Here is a 20,785-nt window from a genome sequence, read left to right on the forward strand (position 1 = left end):
CTCTTATTCTTCAGACTCATAAAAGTCATGGGGTGAACAACGGCGAGGTAACGCTCGATGCAGGTCAGGGTGTGAAAAATGAGCTGTCCGCAAAAGTCGATGGGCATAAAGCCGATGCCCACCATGGTCAACAGTTCTACCTTAGCATGAATGCCACAAAATGTGGCCATGAACGCGAAGACGTTGATCAGCTCCATGGTGACCATGTGATACGTAAAGAGATCCGAGTGGCTCGTCTTCCTGCTGGAACCCTGCAGCCACTCTTTCAGAGAGGTGCCGAGGATGAAGACGCAGAGGGGCAGCAGTACAAAGACGTTGGTGAAGACGAAGGAGTTGATGAAATAAGCACCCAGCGTGGAGTTGAAACAGTGGAAGAGCCGACAGACGACATTCACGCTGGCTTGGTCGTCGGCTGTGAGAGACGCGTTGATGGAGGAAGAGCAGTTGATCGACATTTCTACTGAAAACAACAACAGACAGACAGAAGAGGCTTTGTGAAAAACATGCCATGATATTGGCTCTCATAAAGTATTTAGACGCTCAACTTTGCACATCACAAACCAACTTTAAAGGTTAGAATAGCTATAGCAGTCTTTCTCAAACCGTGGTGGTCCGCGGGCACCCCCTAGTGGTCCGCGAGGTACTGCATGTAAACGACCGTTAATTTGCCGTGACGTCAGCTCAACGTGCAACGCCACAGCTAGCTTACCGAAGGATGTTGTTTAAAAATAATACTGGATATGTGGCTTTAAACAGGGTCACTAACAAGAAAACTTGAAGATATTGGTGGAAGGTTTCTCAGGGTGAGTTGCAGAACATTTTTGAACATTATTACTACCCGTAGCATGCCACAGTGATGCAGATACACGCATGCATAGACATAATATAAGGGTAGACGCCGCATTGGCCGCTCCGGCGCAGGAAATACGGCGGCCATCTTAGAGCGGTATACCCTCGTACTTTGCTGAACCAAAACAACAGAAGATGCCTCAGTTCTGCTCGGCTTATTCGTGTTTAAATCTACGAACTGTTGATGTCAGGGACCGGGGGATAACTTTTCACAAGTAAGAATGACATATTATTGTTAGTATGTTGTGAATGTAATATTACTGTACTGTATTTATGCCCACCAGCGAAATGACAGCAAATGTTAGCTATCGGTCTTCAGCCGGAGATTTGATGACAGGAATATGTTTCAAACAGGCCTACTCACAATTTCAGTAGCTTTGTTTAATTATCATTATCAACAAATTTTAATCAAATTTGGAGTTTTATGTTCTTTAAAATATGAAGATCAAAAATAGTGAGTGTAACGTTTTTCTGAATGCTCAGCTTAAGCAGGCAACAAGGCTCCTTAGTTTCAACCGTTGCAAATAACATGGACCTCATTCGGACAATGTTTTTGTGTACACACTCCCAGATATCACGTTTTTGTTTTAAAGGTTTCCAAAAGATAAAGAGAGGAGGAAGAGGTGGGAAATAGCTTTGAGGAGGGATGGATTCACTGCAAGTGATTCATCTGTACTATGCAGTGAGCATTTCAAAACGGAGGATTTTGACAAAACAGGTCAGATTGTCAGACTGAGAGCTGATGTGATACCATCAATTTTCAGCTTCCCAGTTCACCTTCAAAGAGTAGGTGCATTATTAAAAGTTCATTAGCATTCATAAATGTGCATAATGTTAGCCTTAAGGGATATATGTGTGTTTATGTACAGGTAGTATATACTGTGAAGTCCATATTCATAAGGTTTTTACATTTAAGGTTGAAAACTACAGAACTACAATAACCTCCACAAAAGCCCAAAGTAGTGAGTATGTGGCCTCTCAAGATGACCCAGAAACTTGTAGTTCAGACCTGCAACCTCAGTCTAATGATGTGAGTATTTTTTCTATTGTAAATATCATATCATAATGGTCAAGATCATATTAAAATCTAAATTATTTTCTAACCCTCATGTTGAATGTTCTCACAAATAAAACAAATAAAACCAACATAGTTGAAGACACACACAGTGCTGCTGTCGTCTGAAAGAAAGTGTGCCATAGTGATGTCTAAGTGATGGGTGATGTCCATCTCTCTGTCTTTAGGATCATTGCTATGCTTTGCCAGCTTCTCTTACCGCTGTCACTGCAAAACATAAGAGAGCGTTGGCAAGAGTGGAATATCTGGAGCGGGACAAGAAAAACACCATGGCCAGAGAGAAGAGGGCAAAGACCACAGCAAAGTCACTTTTGGGGGAATTGAGTGAAAAAAATCTCATTACTGAAGAACTCAAAGAACGGCTTGAATTCTACTCTGCATTTGTGCATTATACGTATATATATATACGTATATATATATATACGTATATATATATATATATATATATATATATATATATATATATATATATATATATATATATATATATGTGTGTATGTATAAGGCTATTAGATTGTGTAAAAATGTAATGAATATGTAAATACTGTCACAACAGATAAGTATGCATGTGTGTATGTGTGTATATATGAGATTATCGGAATATATACATAATGTGTGTGAATAAATTGCATCTTTGGTTGTATCTTGCAAAACATGTCATACTTTAAAACATTGTATTCCACCAAAATTATTTAAATATGTTAAACTATACGTTCCTATACATGCAATTTTAATAGCTGTATGCCTAAAATTTAATTATGTGACAATGTGATTACTATTCAGCGTGTTATGATCTATTAAATGCGCTGATCCTTTATTGTGCCTGCCAAATATATAAGGCTGAGTGGAGTGGTATACCGCTCCAAGATGGCCGCCCTAAATCTCGTCAGCTCCAATAGGCGAGAGCGGCCCATGAGGCGTCTATCCATATATTATGTCTATGGAGCTGAACGTCATATGCCGGGACGAGACGGCGAGCCGCGCCGCGCGCCACAATGACGTCAACATACAAATATAACACCAACAGGAAAATGAACAAGCAAAACTTTCATATTTTAAAAATAATTCACCAGAGCCCGTCTACATTTTCCTAAAATCCTAGCCAAGTTAGTGAATATCTAAGGTTAGTTATACATATCTGTTGATAAAATAGATAATATGGCTAAGTACTGTATATGTGTATAATACAAACAAAAGTGGATTTAATTCTAAAACTTGTTTATTCATGTAAGACTGATTTTAATCAAGTTTGTTTACATTTTAATATTGCAGATGTTTTCATGCGAATAATTTCACTGCAGTATTGATGCATCACGTTAAAAATGTGAAAAGGGATGAATGAGAAACTGTTAAAAGTTAAAACAAAAAACAGACAATAAAAACAGTTTTACTTCAGCATTAAATGTTTCTTTAAAAAAAAACCTTACATGTTTACACCTAATGTTCCGTTTTTGTTTGATCATAGTGAAAAATGAAATGCAAAACTATTACCTGTGTTAAGTGATCGATGTTATGTCATTATAAGTATTATTATAATTGTTATTATTATAATAATTGTACTCACTGTTCTGCGTCTGAGCTGTTCCACCTCCACCTGAATTGTGAAGCAATTTATTCTGGGTCCTGTCCATTTCCTGCTCATTTTCTTCTAAATATGACGGATGTTTTATTGGATTCAAATAAGCTGTGAAATGGAGGAGATGCTCATGTAAATCAGCAGAACACCTGCGTTTATTTGTTATTTTAATGGACACAATTAGCACTTTATAAACCTGCTGTCAAACTACCAGCATCACAAGGCCACTTGGCAAATACTTTGGTCAATATTTGGCTCATGTAAATATGACTGAATATACAGTATTCTGCATAGATAGATTGATTGATCTCTCTAAAATATGATTTTCCTATTGAGTCATATAATCGACTCTTGAGTAATCCTTCTAAAGACGTCAGGCCAAACCTGTTATTTACATCATTTCTGCTTATTTCACTGACATTTTATAAAAGATTTATTTTTAATTTTGTGAATCGAGCTGATATTAAAATGACTTCTGGAAATAAAAATCATACGATTATTTATAGTTACACATTTGGGTACTTAATCAAATATCTAGAAGGTACTTCTATGGAAAAAAGGCCTAATTTAGTGTTGACACACTTCATTGAAAATAACATTGTGATTCCCAAATTCACTTTTTGCTCAGATCTTGGCGTACAGAAAATGAAGAAATTAAATATTGAAATAACATTTGCAGACGCTTCACTTATTTTCTGATATTTTTACTGTGAATGATTCTGTTGTAAACATTGAAGATCCTAAGATGCAGTAGAGAAATCCATAAAAATATCACACATGTTGCTTTTTGACCAGATATTTAGGTTTTCATTGCTTGTCAGAGAAAAGTTTGAAGTTTGATGCAAAACTACTAAAATATTTTTAAAATTTTACATCTTAGAAGTACTACAATGCTCTGTGTACACAAAACTGAGGTGACTGAAGTATTTTCATAAAAAAAATGTTTTAATCTTAAAAGTTGTGCACTGCTTAGATGACCAGTCTGTTTTCATTGATTTTTTTGTCTAAATTTGTCTGAAGAGCTACCTGTCTAACATAAAGACAAAAAACACAAGATTATGGATACATGATAAAATAAAGATACTCAAAAATTATAATGAATTTTTAAGGGAAATCTAGATTTGATATGCAAGTAGAGGTTTGGAATCAGTGATTTGAATAATAAGGCACACAAATGAAATATGAAAAGTCAAACTCTCAAATGTCATTGCTGAACTGATTTCAGTTTTTTATGTTTGCACTCCTTCAAAGGTAACAATTGATGTTTATAACTCAATGGGAAATTGACATTTTGTTGTTTTTTTCTCTGCAAAACACAAAATCTTACCAAGTATTTTTTTTTGTCTAGTTTCCAGGGCAAATATCTAACCACACTTGAAATAACTTACAAGTAATTTTTCAGCAATAAATAAAAGCTTGTTTTCAGTCAGTAATTGCTTAATATTGATGAAAAAGTTCTAGTTCCACTGTCAGATTGATTCAGTCATAATATGGGAAGAAATTATTGTAATAAGTAAAATAATCTGTCAGTGGAACTAATACTTTTTAATCAATAATAAGAAAGGACAGACATAAAACAAGCTTCTATATCTTGCTGAAAAGTCACTTGTAAGTGTTGTCTTATTTTAAATAATAAGATATTTACACTGAAAACTAGAGCAAAAATACTTGGTAAGGTATTGTGTTTTTTTTCAGTGAGTGCTGGGGTCAAATCCACAGTTTGATTTACAGATGTGTCACATTTCACAAACCCATATCTACTGAAATGTTTATTTATTACCAAATCAGGTTTTAGGTGCACAGAATCTGATTTGATCCTGGTGTGTATTCACTTTCGGTCTAAGTTTTTTCTTGCTCTGTGGAGAAACAGCAGCGGCAGAAGGAAGCTGCTGGGCATGCTGAACCAGAACTCAGACAGCCAGACGCTACAGCTGTTACCATGTTTCATATCCTGTGGATCATACAGCGCATTCACACAAATGTAACCTCCAAATCGCACCAGCAGCACTGACAGTATAGCCATGATGGTGTGGAAGGCCCTCCGTTTGGACGGGTCGACCTGCTGCATGCTGACACCTCTTCTGCCGGGTCCAGGACGAATCAGAGCACAAAGAACCGAGACGCTGCAGAAGGACATGATCGCCAGTGCAGTCGGTACCATACAAAATGAAAGAATATTGAGAATCCTTTGATCTGGTAGCGACAGGTAGCCCATCCCAGCGAGACACATCACCCAAACACCAGCGAGGGTGAAATTTCTCATCCTGATGCCTTTCGCGCTCTTCAGGGAGAGATAGGTGACGGGGTGAACGACAGCCAGATACCGCTCCAAGCAGGTCAGGATGTGAAACATCATCTGTCCAGAGAAGACGTTAGCGAAGAGGTAGATGCCGATTCCCTCCATGAAAATGCTGTTGGTGTGGATGCCCAGACAGCAGAGGGTGAATCCCAGGACGTTCATCAGCTCCAGGATGACTATGTGGTAGGTGAAGGCGTCAGAGTGGCTCAGCGGGATTCCTTTGGACGGCCGCCGCCATCGCTTCAGAGCCACGCACAGAACGGCCAGGCAGAGAGGGAGGAGGAAGAGGTTGTTGAAGACGGCGAGGACGGTGATGTCTACAGTACCGATGCTGGTGCTCCAGCAGAAATGCAGCCGATCAAACATGGAGAAGAGAGGGAGATGCGACGAGGTGTTGGAGAAGGTGGAAGAGTTTGTCGACATGCCTGCAGGAACGGATGTGGAAACATCGATGGAAAACCAAAAAATGGAGGAAAACTGTTAGATTTAGTGAATCAAGGAAGGCTGGTAACAAGCAGAGCAATTCAGTGTCTGATTTCTCTCTCTGCTCTTTATTTCTATGTATCTGTTTTGATTCAAACATATTTGAATGAAAAATGAAACATTTCTAGGACTAACAGACAAATATTGTGCATTTTTAAAGGCAAATGCGAATTAAGTGGCTGCTCAGGGCCTCCACTCCACCAGGGGGCGCCCAAGAGCACCAAACTAGTGTGATTAATCTATTTATATATTCAGAATAACATTGAATTATACAACCTAAATGTTGTTGCAGATGAAAAAACAATTTATAAATTAATTGTATAGTTTACATACAAATAATGGTTCATCTCTGCTGGGGAAAGAAATTAAATTTGTTAACTTGTTTACTTTAAATTTAGTTTTTATCAGCTGATGTTACTTCAAATAGGTAAAATATTACTGCACACTTCAAAATGCACTCTGTATTCCAAAATCTAAAATATTAATCTTTTAATTTGCTACTACCCTTTTTACTGACAATGACTTAAATAAATATCTCTCAACAACTCAATCACTGTTATGTCTGTATAAGTTATATTAATATTTTAAACTTATTAACATGTTTTCACTACTGATTGACCAGATTTCAGTCAATTAGTAAAGTGACTTTATTAGACACAGAACATTTCTTACATGACTGTTTATAATGTATGAATATAAAGATTAATAGGAAAGTTTTTATATAATTTTCACAGTAAAATTCAAATCAAAGTAAAACTTAAAAACTTGGTTTCATTCCCTGTAGCTGCCTTGGCAATACAACAAAAACTCAACTCAAATAATCTAACACAATTATTATTTCACTTACCTGATCGGTGGTGTCAAAACTGTGTGTCTGCACTGGGAACGTTTCTCTTTATCTCAGAGCGCGAGCGTGTGTGTGTCGGGGTGTGCATGGGCGTGTGTGTCGGGGTGTGCATGGGCGTGTGTGTGTGTGCGTGTGTGTGTGTTTGGAAGGTAAAACTACAACCTACACAAACATAAATGAGTTTATCCATGATTAATATTTTTATAAATGAGAATAATGATGATTATGATTATTGTGTTTGACAAGATTCAAATCAAAAGCCGTGTATATTCAAAATAGCGTAAAAAGTCAAATATATATATTATATTTTTATTCAAATCAAAATCATATCAGTCATTATTAATGACATTCCCAAAATGTATTTGTTCAGCCATCACTTAAGGCATATTGTTATGTAACATCTTTATATTAAAATGTTGTTTGTCTTTGTGGCAGCAAAAAAAATGTATTTTAAAATCACATTTGCATTAGTTTGAATTTATTTTTCTCCTAAACTAAAGAAAATGACTTTCAGTCAGAAATCCACAAGCTGAACGACAAAACAGAATGTTCCTTATGTTAAAAGTTTTGCTTTTTCTGCAGATTAATAGTTTGTTAATATGAGTGTAATTATTAGGCCATCAGTTTTATATTTAAAATAAAAGTGTAACATAAAGAAGCTTTGTGTAATACCAATGTTGATCCAGTAGATGGCAATAATGTGAACATTTACTTACCTATTAAATTTTATAGCAAAATCATCCAAAAACATCTTGTATTTGGCTGAAGGCTGTCAGAGAGATAACATGATTTAAAAAAATAATCTTCATGCAAATTCAAAAGGGAAAAAAAAGTAAATGAAAAATGTGTTTTATAGTTGGATGCTGTCAAAAGATTGAATCTAATGCTAAATTGTTCTGCTGCAGTTTTTGGTTTTCTTAACAAATAGATGACTAAATCAGAATGAAATGTGTTTAATGGGAAAATAATATTAATAATTTGAAAGTTTTAAAAAATGTAAATGATCTGATTCAAATTGAAAGCAGTTTAGACAACGAGTGATGTGAATTTAATTGAGGGAAGTCCTCTGTGCCGCCTGTCTCTCTTGTTCTGCGGCTCATTTTTGAAGGCAAATTTTCCATATTTTCATAATAAAGCTCTTTCATCAGCATTCATCCAAAAATGATTTATTAATTTAAGCTTTGTCATCATCAGTGAGTGTTTTTGACATGGGCAGAATAAGAGGGGGGTGTCGCACATCTTTATTTTGTCTTTTATTTTCTTAACAGCTATTGAAAACTAAAAAAGAATAAAGAAAAATATGTTTCCCATAAATATGTTTCTCTGAAGTATTTGAACGTTGTCTTTACAGTCACCATATTTAATTTATCCAAAAGGGTATCGTTTCTTCAGAAAACATGTCGGCTTGCAGCTTCCTGCCCTGTGGAGATCCAGCACAGACTGCTGGGGTCAGCAGACAACGAATTAAACATTATGATTATTCAGTCACTGCTCTCACTTTTAAAATACAGTTCAAGCCAAATGAGGTCCCACACGAATCTTAGCAACAGGACGATCAACACCGCCAGGATGGTGAGGAACGCCCTCAGTTTTGACGGGTCGGTCCTCTCCCGTTGGTTCTCTGGACCTGGACGGGTCAGAGCGCAGAGAACAGCAACGTTGCAGAAGCAGACAGCTGATGGCAAAATTAGCGACATGCAAAAATCATGATGTCTGAAACGTCCTCAGTGATCCAGCCAATCCCTACGAAGCGAAGCATCCAAACGCAGCCGGTGGAGACGGCCTGAATCCTGACCCCTCGCTTGTTTTTCAGTCTCAGGTAGGGGACTGGATGAACGACAGCCAGGTAGCGCTCCACACAAGTCAGAATGTGAAACAATATCTCCCCGTTTTTAACAAAAAAATGACAAAATGATCCCACCGATCAAAATCCTGGGATGATCACCGTAGATCCAGAGAGGACAGGAAATGACATCAACCAGCTTCATGACAACCACATGGTAGGTGAAGTAGTCAGAGTGTGAGGCGGCGCACTTCTGATTCCACTGATGGAGGCCATGTTGGAGGACGAAGGTGCAGAGAGGATGAAGATCTGAATAGGTGGTGTAAATGAAGCAGCTTGGTTTGGACTTGAGGCAGTGGCTGCAGAACAGCAGAGAGGAGCTGGAGGATGAGGACGTGGTGGAGTGATGAAGGCTGCTGTTCACTGACATCCCTGATGTCAAAAACAAAAACACCTAAATATAGTTTTAACCCTTTTTATTGTTCAATACAAGCAACGTGAACGGGCCTTAACAAGCGCTGATTTATGTTCTTACATGTTTCATTATTGAACAAAACATTTCATTTGGTAAGATCACTGCAAAAACATAAAATCTTAACTACTAATTTTTTGTCTGTTTTCTAATGCAAATACACTTGAAATAAGACAAAATTAATTAAAAGGAACTTTTCAGCAACATATGGAGGCTTGTTTTAAGTAAATAATTCCTTAATATTGATGAAAATGTTTCATTGGCAGATAAATTAACTAATAAAATGGGAAAATGTCTTGTTATAAGTTAAATAATCTGCCAGTAGAACAAGTACATTTTCATCAATAATAATGGATTATTTTCTTAAAACAAGCCTCTGTCTCTTGCTAAAAAGTTACTTGTAAGTGAATTTTGTCTTATTTAAATTGTACAGAGACATTTGCATTAGAAACTTGACCTGAAATATTTGTTAAGGTGTTTTTGTTTCTGCAGTTTGTTTGCTGGGATATAATATGTCCAACCACACTAAAAAAAATAATTTCCATGTTGCTTTGACTCAGTTAAGTTGCATCAACTTTTACTGCCAAGTTCAAGACACTCAACAGCAATTGCTTCAACTTCAATTAAGTTGACTTAACTGTATCGGATTCATTTGACTTCAAATATTTTAGATGGAGTTTAAATTTGACATAATTCTTATATAACATATAAATTAATTGTAAAATATTGTCTGAATGTTAATACTGGCCTATGAACATATAGACTTTATTTATGATCTTAAATATTTACAAATGTTATAAAATCATGTTTCAGGAATACTTCATGTCCTTCAAACCTCAGAAAATTCATTTGGTTGCACTAAAAAAATGTTCAGCCAGTTAAATGTATGTATCATGAGCTGCATGAAACTGTGCTTGAATAATAATAAAAATTTAAAAAACAAGCAAAAGGTAAAACAGAAATTTATTATTTCCACTTACATTTTTTCTGATGACAAATACAAAGAATGAAAAGAGGAATGAAGAGGAAAACATTGGCTTAAATAAAGAACTAATTCACATTATTGTTAATTTATTTTAGTAGAAAGAAAATAAATATTTTAAGTTTGTTAATTAGCATATATTATTTCAGTTATTTCAATAGACAAAAGAAACTTTTTTCAAATTATGTTTATTTCTTTTTCAAAGTTGACATCAGGATATTTAAACCTTTTTTTTTAATAGTGATTTTAAAAAGAATCAACTTTACCTGTCATTTATTTCTCCTCTCTTTCTTCCTGACGTCTCAGCTTCACGGCCAGAAACTGTTTGCTTTAATGTTTTACAGTTTCTGTAAAACTGAATTAATGTTTTACAGTTTCTGTAAAACTGAATTAATGTTTTACAGTTTCTGTAAAACATTAAAGCTCATCCCAATGCGACGCGGAGAAGAGTTCAGGTGCTTTGCATGTAAAAAACTCATTTGTATTGTGTCTGTTCTTTATGGGTCATTTCTTTAAGCAAATATTGCAATTATTATGTCTCTTAACAAACAAAACACTGACTGAGGGTGAGTTCATAGTTACTCCGTAAAGCGTCATATTTCGTCCTTTAATTAGATTCAGAACACGATCGGAACCATTTTATACGTTGTTATTAATGTAATAACCACAAAATCTTCATAAAGACGAGTTTAAATCAGATAATATACTGGGATGAAGGTAATATTACAGCTATATTTGGAGAAAAATACTGAAATTTATTTACTGTCATTTATTAAATTAGAACATGTATTCCAATGAGGCTGGTTTGTCGGATTAAAATTAAAAAAAAGAAAAGAAAAACCACTAAGCAGATGTTAAACATGCTTTCCACTGAGCTCAGGTTTCTGTGATAAATATTAAATTTCTACTTATTGTTTTTATAGGGTCAGTTTTCATCCTGCTCTCGTTTACAAGCCGTTCCTGCATGACTGACTGCTGGTTTCAGTTTAGGGATCATAACCAAATTTACAGGGAAATCTCACAGAACGATACGTTTTGCATGAAGGGTTTAGATTTCATAAGTGTTCAATTGAGAGTATTACACATTTTTATGCTTATTCTGTCAGAAAAATACTTGATACAGCAAAATATATAAGCACAACTAAACATCAGATGGAGGCGAGTCTGAATCAATGCTTTTATTCATATTGTTTATCAGTTTAGAGAAAGCAGGTGACTAGTGGAAGCCAGACGTTTGTCCAGCTTTGGTTAGAGTCGGTGTTCGATCAGATCCGGATAAAAATGGAAACCCAGTTGCTCGTGATACATTCAGGGAACTTTTGGAGTTGGACGCCTTGCTCAGTGGCACATTGACACTTGGCAGGAGCGTAAACTGATGTTTAACCTTCAAACCTTCAGTTGGACAGTGACCATTCAAACACAAACCGTTTATTTCGTTAGTCCTTTACTTGTGTCTAAACATTCTCATATTTGAAAAGTACAGAATTTGTCTTTAATTTAAGTTACATCCTAAACTTAAAACTGGGGGGAAAAAATCTCTAAAAACAACCAACAACAAAAAGAACAGCAGATTTTGAGTCATCAGAGCGAAACAGACATGAAATATTAAAATGTTTAGAATGAAAAAGAGGAACGTTACATAGGATTAATTTTATATCCATCATTTTTAGCACTTAGCATAGTTAAACTACATGTATAAAATGTGAATGCGGACAGACTAATATCTGTGTTAGCTATGATTTAACCCAACGCACTCTAAAAAACAGACTCTCCGATTGCGCAGATATAGTTTTGACCCAAAAGGAAAACCTGAATAATGTGTTAAAATGAAAAAAATATAAAATTGTAACACTAATATTTGGTCTAGTTTCTTGTGCAAATATCTTCGAACACTTAAAATAAGACAAAATTCATCAACAATTAATTTTTCAGCAAGATGTAGCAGCTTGTTTCAAGCCAATAATTCCCTTATATTGCTGAAAAATTACTAGTTTCACCGGCAGATCAACTCGTTTACAATAAGACATTTTCTCCTTGTTATAAGTGAAATAATCTGCCAGTGGAACTACGAATTATTTCCTTAAAAAAGCTCCTATTTCTTACTGAAATGTTACTTGTAAGATAGTTTTGTCTTATTTCTTGTGTACTAAGACATTTGCACTAGAAACTGAACTAAAATACTTGATAAGACGTTGTGTTTCTGCAGTGTAGTTCTTCATAAACCCTCACACTCTGCAGCACTTCAGTTTTCCCGATCTTTGTAGAAACAGCAGAGGTAACACCAGACTGCTGGGCATGTTGAACAAGACATTACACACAATCACAAAGCAGTTACTGGCATCTGCACCTAAATAAATGACAACCCAAACAACATTATAAGCAAACCTGAGCCACAGAACCAGCGTTATGGCCACAATAGTGAAGAACGCTCTCTTCTTCGATGGCTCGATCTGATGCTTACTTTTACCCTGTTCACCTGGACCTGGTCGAATCAGGATGCAGAGCACAGAAAGACTGCAGAAAGACACAGTCACCAGAGACAGAGTGAGAAGGAAGAAAGTATAAAATGCTTCGACGCCTGCTGACATCACCAATCCAATTCCAAAGAAGCTGGACAGCCAGAAACAGCAGCAAGTCACGTTTCTGATTCTGATTCCTTTTTCACTCCGGAGCTTCAGATAGGCGATGGGATGAACTACAGCCAGGTAGCGCTCCACACAGGTCAGCACGTTAACATTCATCTCCCCAAACCAGACAAAAGAACTCAGAATAATCCCAGAGAAAAATATGTTGGAGTCGTCGCTATGGATACCGATAAAAGAGAGGATGAATCCCAACACGTCGATCAGCTCGATGATGGCCGCCAGGTAGGCGAAAAAGTCAGAGTGGCTCATGGGTGCAGCGGCGGCTGTGGAGCGCTTCTGCTTCCACCGGCGAAGGCCGAGGCGGAGGATGACGACGCAGAGAGGAAGATGGAGAGATATCCGGGTGAGGCTGAATGTGGCGTTAACGATGGAACTGGGTTCGGACCGGAGGCAGTGCATCAGGAACAGGATCGGGGTGGAGACGGTGGAGACGTTGGGGTCCGCAAAGTTCTCACTGAGGAACGAAGACATTTTCCTGCAATTCTACTGGAGGCCAGAGAAAAATTAAGATTAATTTAAGATTCATTACATTTTTTATTTTACTCACTCAGTGATATAAATAATTTACTAAAAGAATCGTGAACGAAAAGGAGCATCTGCCCTCAGAAGAATGTTACAACCACAATTTAAATTCACAAAAAATAAAAAATAAACAACCAAGTATCAACTTCCTCAATATAACATCACTTTATCATAATGCTTTTCAAATTTATCTCTTTTTAATAAAACATTCTGCCAACAAACTTAAGAAAAACATCTTTGAAGAAGTGGATCTAATAATTTAATATTATCTCTAACTTATTTATTTTCAGCAAATATTTAAAAATGCACACAAAATAGTTCAACTTAATAAATACTCACCTTGGTTATTATATTCTTTTCTTTGCTGTGGATTTGCTGTTTTATGGATCAGAACCGAACTGATCCCCGACCCAACAGCTTTCTTCTTAAAACTCTGCTGGCTGTGTTACAGCAATAAGAGAGTTTTGCATCCTGGGACACATTTGCATTTTCTAATTCATTTTATATGGATCATTTCATATCGAAAATCAAACATTATTTATTTTAGACCATCTGCTGTTGTGACGGGCGTCAGCAGTTCAAACCGTTGATTTCGAGTTCTTCTTAAAGTTTGAACATCGCGAATTTTAGTCTCTCGTTCAAGTCAAATATTACACAGATAATATCCATAGAGTATAATATCATGGTGATACCCATACACTGTTTTGGGGTCAATGCCTTGCACATGGGCACGTTGACATATGACTGGGAGTAAACTGATGTAGAACCCACAAACCTTAGATTGCACAGTCACTGCTAATGTACATCAAACATTAGTACAATGAAAACCTGGTAGTTATAGATAGAGAGAAGAAGAAGTTCAAGCTGATTTCTCCCAGAACCCAACCCACCCCGTCCAGGTCCAAGCACAAGACAAACAGCCAGCAGAGATCCAGTCCCTGCAACAGCTTCTAGCAACACGACATACACACACATCCATCCAGACACATTCCAAAGGAGGCAGAAAAAGAAATAAAGAAAAAATAATAATACTGATACTAAGTAAATAAATGAATATATATTTTGAATTTCCTCTTTTTCACTGTTCACAGAGAAAACGTTGATGGATCCGAACAATAAACTACTTCATCTTATATACTGCTCAAAAAAATAAAGGGAACACTTTAAGTGTTAAACATCTGTTTAAGTGTTCCCTTTATTTTTTTGAGTAGTGTATAATCCAATCAATCACAAAAGGCTCAAATCAAACATTTGATTTTATAAGTTGATCGATCTGTCTATGGGAAAATGTCTGAATTTTGACTCTTATATTCAGATTAGTGTCTCTGTAGACAATTTGCCCTGATTTCTTTTGGTGCACATCTATTAGATTTAATATGTTTTTCTTTCACATTTGTGAAGTGACTTTACAATTTCTTAATTTATTTTCCCAGTAACACTGTATCATATTTGAATAAATGAACAATAACGAACGAAAGGCTCAGCGACTTTTTTTGTTTTGGATATACACTGTCACTGTTTTGTATAAACATTTTTAATCTTGATGGATGCAGACGATGAGTCAGATTTGCATTATTGTTTCTTGTTGATCGGATCTTCCCCTCGTCTTCTGGTCAGACAGTCATCACAGATTTGCCTAATAAGAAATGAACCATATAGGAAAAAATATTTGTATTGCATGTTTATTCTTTTTACATGCAAATACATCCAAGTAATTCTTCCAACCAATTTCCCCAAAAAACATTATAGTGTCGCGTGTCAAACCACTTAATCTTGGATCTCATCTCAGTTTGCAGCAGTTATACTGAGGATCACAACAGACAGGAAGTCAAACAATACGGACAGGGTGGGTAAGATTTTTCATATCTTACATGAATAATTATCATTCACAGGAATTGCAATATAAATCCTTAGAGCACATATATTATGTTTAAACAAACGTCTACAACCGAAAACTAGCAGAAGGAAATATTTGTGCCTCCCAGAGGACGTTTGTAATGATATATTTACTAAGTTTTATAGCAGAATATGCATATTTTTAAAAAATTGAATATCGATGAATGTTTTTCCATATTTTTGTAACTCAGCTCATAAGTAAACATATTATATAGATTACTAACATGCAGACTGATGTTTTCAGGCTTTTAGCTCAATAATGAGGATTTTTTTTCTTTCAGCTAATGAAACTGTGACGATTAGAATAAAACATCAGAGTAATTAAAAAAAACATCTTAATGCAGAAATGTGACTAATGAAAATATATATTTAGCATCTGCTTAAAAGTTACTTTGAAAAATAATTTTAATCTGACAATCAGAACTCATTTTCTAATCTATTGAATTTGACTGCATGTATTTTTGCTTTTACAATGAAAACTTATTAATACATTGTGGAAAGATCTTGTTTTACAGTAACTTAGAGTATTTTATGTTATTTCCTTTAAGAAAATATGTTTATCATTCATTTTAATTTCTATACAAATTTAACATCAAACACAAATTTTTTTAGCTTTAGTTTGTATTGACTTTATTTAAATTTTACAGAGTTGTGTGTCAATCTGCAGTACAAATTTCTAGCACATGCAGTATTATGATTGTTATGCTTTTTTCTTGCCCATCTCTGTAAGCTCTCTTAATAACTTCGAATTCACAAATGAGAGTAAAGCAAATGAGAGTTATGCTGTTTCTTTTCTTGCAGGTGACGATGGATTTTTCATCATCATCTTTCGACTCCAATTTGAATCCCAACATTTCCTCCAAAAACCTTCCCTTCTTCATAAATTGCTTTTTGTCCAAACCAAGCTCCTTTGTGTTTACCGCCTACTCGGTCATCAACTTCCTGCTGTTTCTCCCTCTGTGCATCTTTGTTTTTAAAATTGCTCTCCTCCAGCGGCGCTCCACGTCGCCAGCGGCCGCAGCGCATCACTCTGACTGCTTCGTCTACAACCTGGTCGTCATGGTGCTGATTTCTGTCGTTGGAAGTTTCCTCTGCTGCTACGGCCTCTACAGCCGTCATCTCTCCGTTCTCAACATTGGATGCCTTATTTTTTCCTTCTCCTGGTACGGACAAGCCATTTCTCACATCCTGGTATCCGTGGAGGGTTACCTGGCAACCGTTCACCCCGTCACTTACATGAGTTTGAGAAAGAAAAGAGGGGCCAGATTTCGAAACGCTGAAATTGTCTGCAACTGGCTGCTTTCCTTTGCAGGGATGAGTTTGGTCATGTTTGACAGCTTCTTCGTCGTCATGGATTTTGCCCTCATGATGCTTTCCTTCACCGTCATCTTCTTCTGCAGCCTTTCCGTTCTCTGCGTCCTGATTCGTCCGGGTCCAGGGCGGCAGGGCGGCGTCAGGAAGCGGTTCGATCAGTTAAAGAGGAGAGCGCTGCTTTCCGTCATCGTCATACTGGAGGTGCTGTCACTGAGATTCATCTGGAATCTGGTCTGGGTTGCCATGTTCGTATCAGGATCTGGTGAATGTTTGGTGATGATGGGTTGCGCTTTCTCCAGTCTGCCCAGCAATCTGGTTTTACCTCTGCTTTTCCTACGCAGGGAAGGAAAGTTAGTGTGTTGTAGCAACCATGCAGAATAAACGCTCAACTAATATTTTAACCAGATGTGTAACATGTAGGCAGTTAAAAGCAGCATCAGAAGAGTGTCCTTTAAACGAACAAGACACAAAATAACAAACTGTCTTTAAATCATGTACATATAAACACAGAAATTAAATATCAACACATATAGAATTCTTACACTTTTATATTGGTCTATAAATATTAAATACAATTATGACATTTCCACTAATTTTAACATCCAACACTAAAATAATCATGATAAATCAACCGTAATTTAAGTACAGTCAAAAAGTCACTGACATATTTCACATCAATAAATTTAAAGTAAACTTTCAAAATCTCAATAATCAATTATCAAAATTAAAATAACTCATTATCAAGTCTTTCAAAAATACTCAAGCAGAGGGAGAAAAAAGAAACTGCTCAATATTAAAGTTTAAACACAATGTAAGCACATTCTGTTAAATTCATTTTACTGTCATACCAAACTTCATTGCGATTTTAGCATCAATACAAAAAGTGCCAAAACACGCACAAAATAAAACCAGTGCACCAGATGACAATTAAATGCATTTATGAGAACTTTGTCCACAATTCGGCTTCCATTGCATATTAAAAAATAATTGTTTTACCTTTTCAACGGAGTGAGAGATACTCAGCCTGAATGCGCTGCCTGGTGGTTATTAATGGGAAAATCCCAGTGGAGTTCTGAGCTAGCAGCGCCAGTAATTCTGGTAAGAATCAATAATCAATCAACCAGTAGTTTTAGACATAGTTGATGCTTCTACAAGATGCTAAGAAGAACAGACTCGCCATGTAATGTTTGCAGGCTGAAGAAGTGCATTCAGATGACACAACCACAGAGCAGGAAGTCAAGCTGTGAGCTGGAGATTTAAGGAAGCTGGAGAGTTTGGGGCAACACAGGAAGTGGGGCTGCAAAAAATAAAAGCATGCGCGTTTCAAAAATGCATACATCTGTTAGTTGGAGGCTTATTGGCATCCTGAGCTTTAAATGCTTTGCAGAAGCAGATGTTTCCATTACTAAAGAATATACAGTTCAGTTTCAGCTATTATTAATCCAGTGGTTACTTCTATCAACTGAACCTGTAGAAATGTGTTTTTTGTCTTCTACATAAAGGTTTGTTTTTTTGTAAAAAAAAATCCTAATTTTGTTCCTCATGATTGATTTCTAAAAGCAATAAAATGGTAAAACATCCAACAGGGTGAGCATTATTTATAGGCACTGTACCTGATATAAACAAAACTGAATTTAAATATGACAATATACTATATACTTTCATCTTTTATCTGACGTCTCTACATTTTACTGTTAAAGTTATTCTGGTTTCTCACACCAGTCAGAAGTTACTGCAGCTGCTTCACTTTGAGGATGTAAAATCATCATCATCATCCAGTAGTTTCTAAAGGGCATCTGATGGCTGACCAATCAAATCTGACCACATTCTGTAATGTGCTCAGTCAATTCAAATGTAAAAATATCAATAACTCTGATTACTTTGTGTTAGGAAAGAAAATGGCTTAGCTTCAGATAAAATAACCAAGACGATGTTTACCAAATTACACAGAATTTAACATTTTTTACAAGATAAATGTTTAAAAGGATGCATGTAATAACAGGCCTTCCTCAGGTGGTGTTATAAAAACTTAACAATAAACATATTAACTTTTATTTAGCCACATTACACAATTTTAACACAAGGCCTTCTTTAAAAGGTTGTTTTACTTTTCCACCAGGCAACAGGAAGTTTTTAAACGAGGACAGTTTAATAATTTTATCATAATTGTACATTTATGAATCAATACACAATGTGTGATACTTCATGTTATATTAAGTGTGTAGCTGTTTTTGTAATTTTTTTATTTTTTTTAACCATGTGGAGCCCAGGAAGCTGGACGAACCGCTGAATTTAGTAAAACGGATCTGTACTTTATTTGGCATTTGAACATTAATTTGCTCCTTGAGAAGACCAGCTTTAAAACCAAAGACTAAATGACAGCCGATCAACGACAAACAAGTCACATTTTTAAAAAATTGTTTCATCTCCTTGTTGTCATGAATCGTCTTATCAGATCCACCTGTTTATGTTTTGCATCATTTGGAGGTTGACTGTGGAAAATGTATTTGTCATTGTTCTGTGGGCATGACATGCAAAAAACAGCCACATAATAAACAGACTCCATCTTTTTGTGCTCACTTATGTGAAGGAATAGATCTGGATCAGGTTCAGCAGAAAAGGACTCAGATAAAACCGAGTCTTATTTTTATATACGGACACTTTTCTGTGCATTTAGTTGATCATATATAGTTTTATATGTCATTTTAATCTATAGGAAACTTAATGATGGATTTGTGCTCATTTTAATATGCTCAACATTTTTCTCCATGCTGACTAAGAAGGTTTGTTTTGATTTTAAGGTTCTGTGAATTTATCATCAGAGTGGCGACTATTTTAGACAATCTGTTTAAACTGATTCAATCATTTAAAACAACTTTATTAGCTTGGTGTAAAACTGTTGTAGCTACTACTAACAGATTTTATTTGTGACAAATTCCCCAAAGAGACATTTTTAAACTTTAGTGGTAATTTGTTTGGTGAGTCAAACTGTGACATTAAATATTGGAGTTCAATAAGTTTAATTCTTCCAGATCAGCTGCAGCTCATCACTCTGCTCTTACCAACAAGTAAGCAAATATTTACATGATGTTTCACTTTTAGCTCTGCAGCGACACTGAAGATGATATCCTGTGATTTTTAGGTCTTGTATTTATTAAACATTTTGAATTATAATGATCTAATCAGCTGTTAAACAGTGGATTCATGCAACATACGTCTAAGTTCTCAGCTTTCCACTGCGTCAAGGATAAATTTAATTCTTTGTGTTTTTCTACAGTTTTCCAGTTACAAAACATTTAATAAATTGGAATATATCTGAAAAGTCCATTTATTTCAGGAACTTTGTCATTAACTGAGACATATTATATAAATTAGTTACACATAGATGGATGTTTGAAAGTTTTTATTGCTGTTAATTATGACAGTTTTCTTGCAGGTAAATAAAACATGACAAACTTAAAATCAGAACAATAAAAAGATGTTTAACACCTGGTTTTCAAATTATCCTCTCTGCAACACATATTTTAATTTATTAAAAATTACTGTAGAAATAAACACAAATGTACAAAACCTCTCATAAAAAAAGAACCTTGTTCAGAAGAATTGTTTTAAACACTCTGCAGCTCTGTTGTTTTTCTTCCAGATGTTGCTGATGTCTCCATCCCGCAACGACTCACTTCTAAACCCAGACGTTTTCCACGAGGACATTTTCTACTGCCTCACAACAAATCCAGAAAAGACCATTTTCAGCGCTTCTAATGCGACTCAGGTGATCCTCCTGCTCCCTCTCTGCGTCTCCATCCTGCGCTCTGGTTTCCAGCAGCTGCAGCAGAAGAGCCTCAGCTCCTCCGCTGCAGTCAGTCACTGCGACGCCTTCACTTACCACATGGTCGCCATGGAGCTGGTTGGCGTGTCGGGGCTCGTCGTCTCCTTCTCTGCAATCTGCGTAGAAAACGTGAAATTGTTCTCTGTTGGTTCTGTGATATTGTCTTTCACGTGGTACGGGCAGATATTCTTCCACGTCCTGACCTGTGTGGAGCGC

General features: G+C 36.1%; 1 protein-coding gene and 1 long non-coding RNA gene across 2 annotated transcripts; one reads left to right on the top strand and one right to left on the bottom strand.

The window, feature by feature from the left end:
* Window positions 1–885: 885 nt before the first annotated feature.
* Window positions 886–2,310, top strand: LOC116733236 (THAP domain-containing protein 6-like; the record flags this gene model as incomplete). The annotated part of the gene is made up of 4 exons (XM_032584019.1): window positions 886–1,064; window positions 1,443–1,635; window positions 1,766–1,879; window positions 2,092–2,310. Coding segments are annotated over exons 1-4 (606 nt in total), but the record flags the coding sequence as incomplete, so codon positions are not given.
* A 113-nt stretch (window positions 2,311–2,423) lies between these two features.
* Window positions 2,424–10,140, bottom strand: LOC116732229 (uncharacterized). Its single transcript, XR_004341742.1, has 3 exons — window positions 10,129–10,140; window positions 3,873–3,884; window positions 2,424–2,870 (listed from the first exon to the last, which is right to left on the bottom strand). It is a non-coding gene; the product is annotated as an uncharacterized LOC116732229 (long non-coding RNA).
* Between the last annotated feature and the right edge of the window lie 10,645 nt (window positions 10,141–20,785).

Source organism: Xiphophorus hellerii, chromosome 14 (genome assembly GCF_003331165.1).
Source record: "Xiphophorus hellerii strain 12219 chromosome 14, Xiphophorus_hellerii-4.1, whole genome shotgun sequence".
Taxonomy (NCBI): Eukaryota; Metazoa; Chordata; class Actinopteri; order Cyprinodontiformes; family Poeciliidae; genus Xiphophorus; species Xiphophorus hellerii.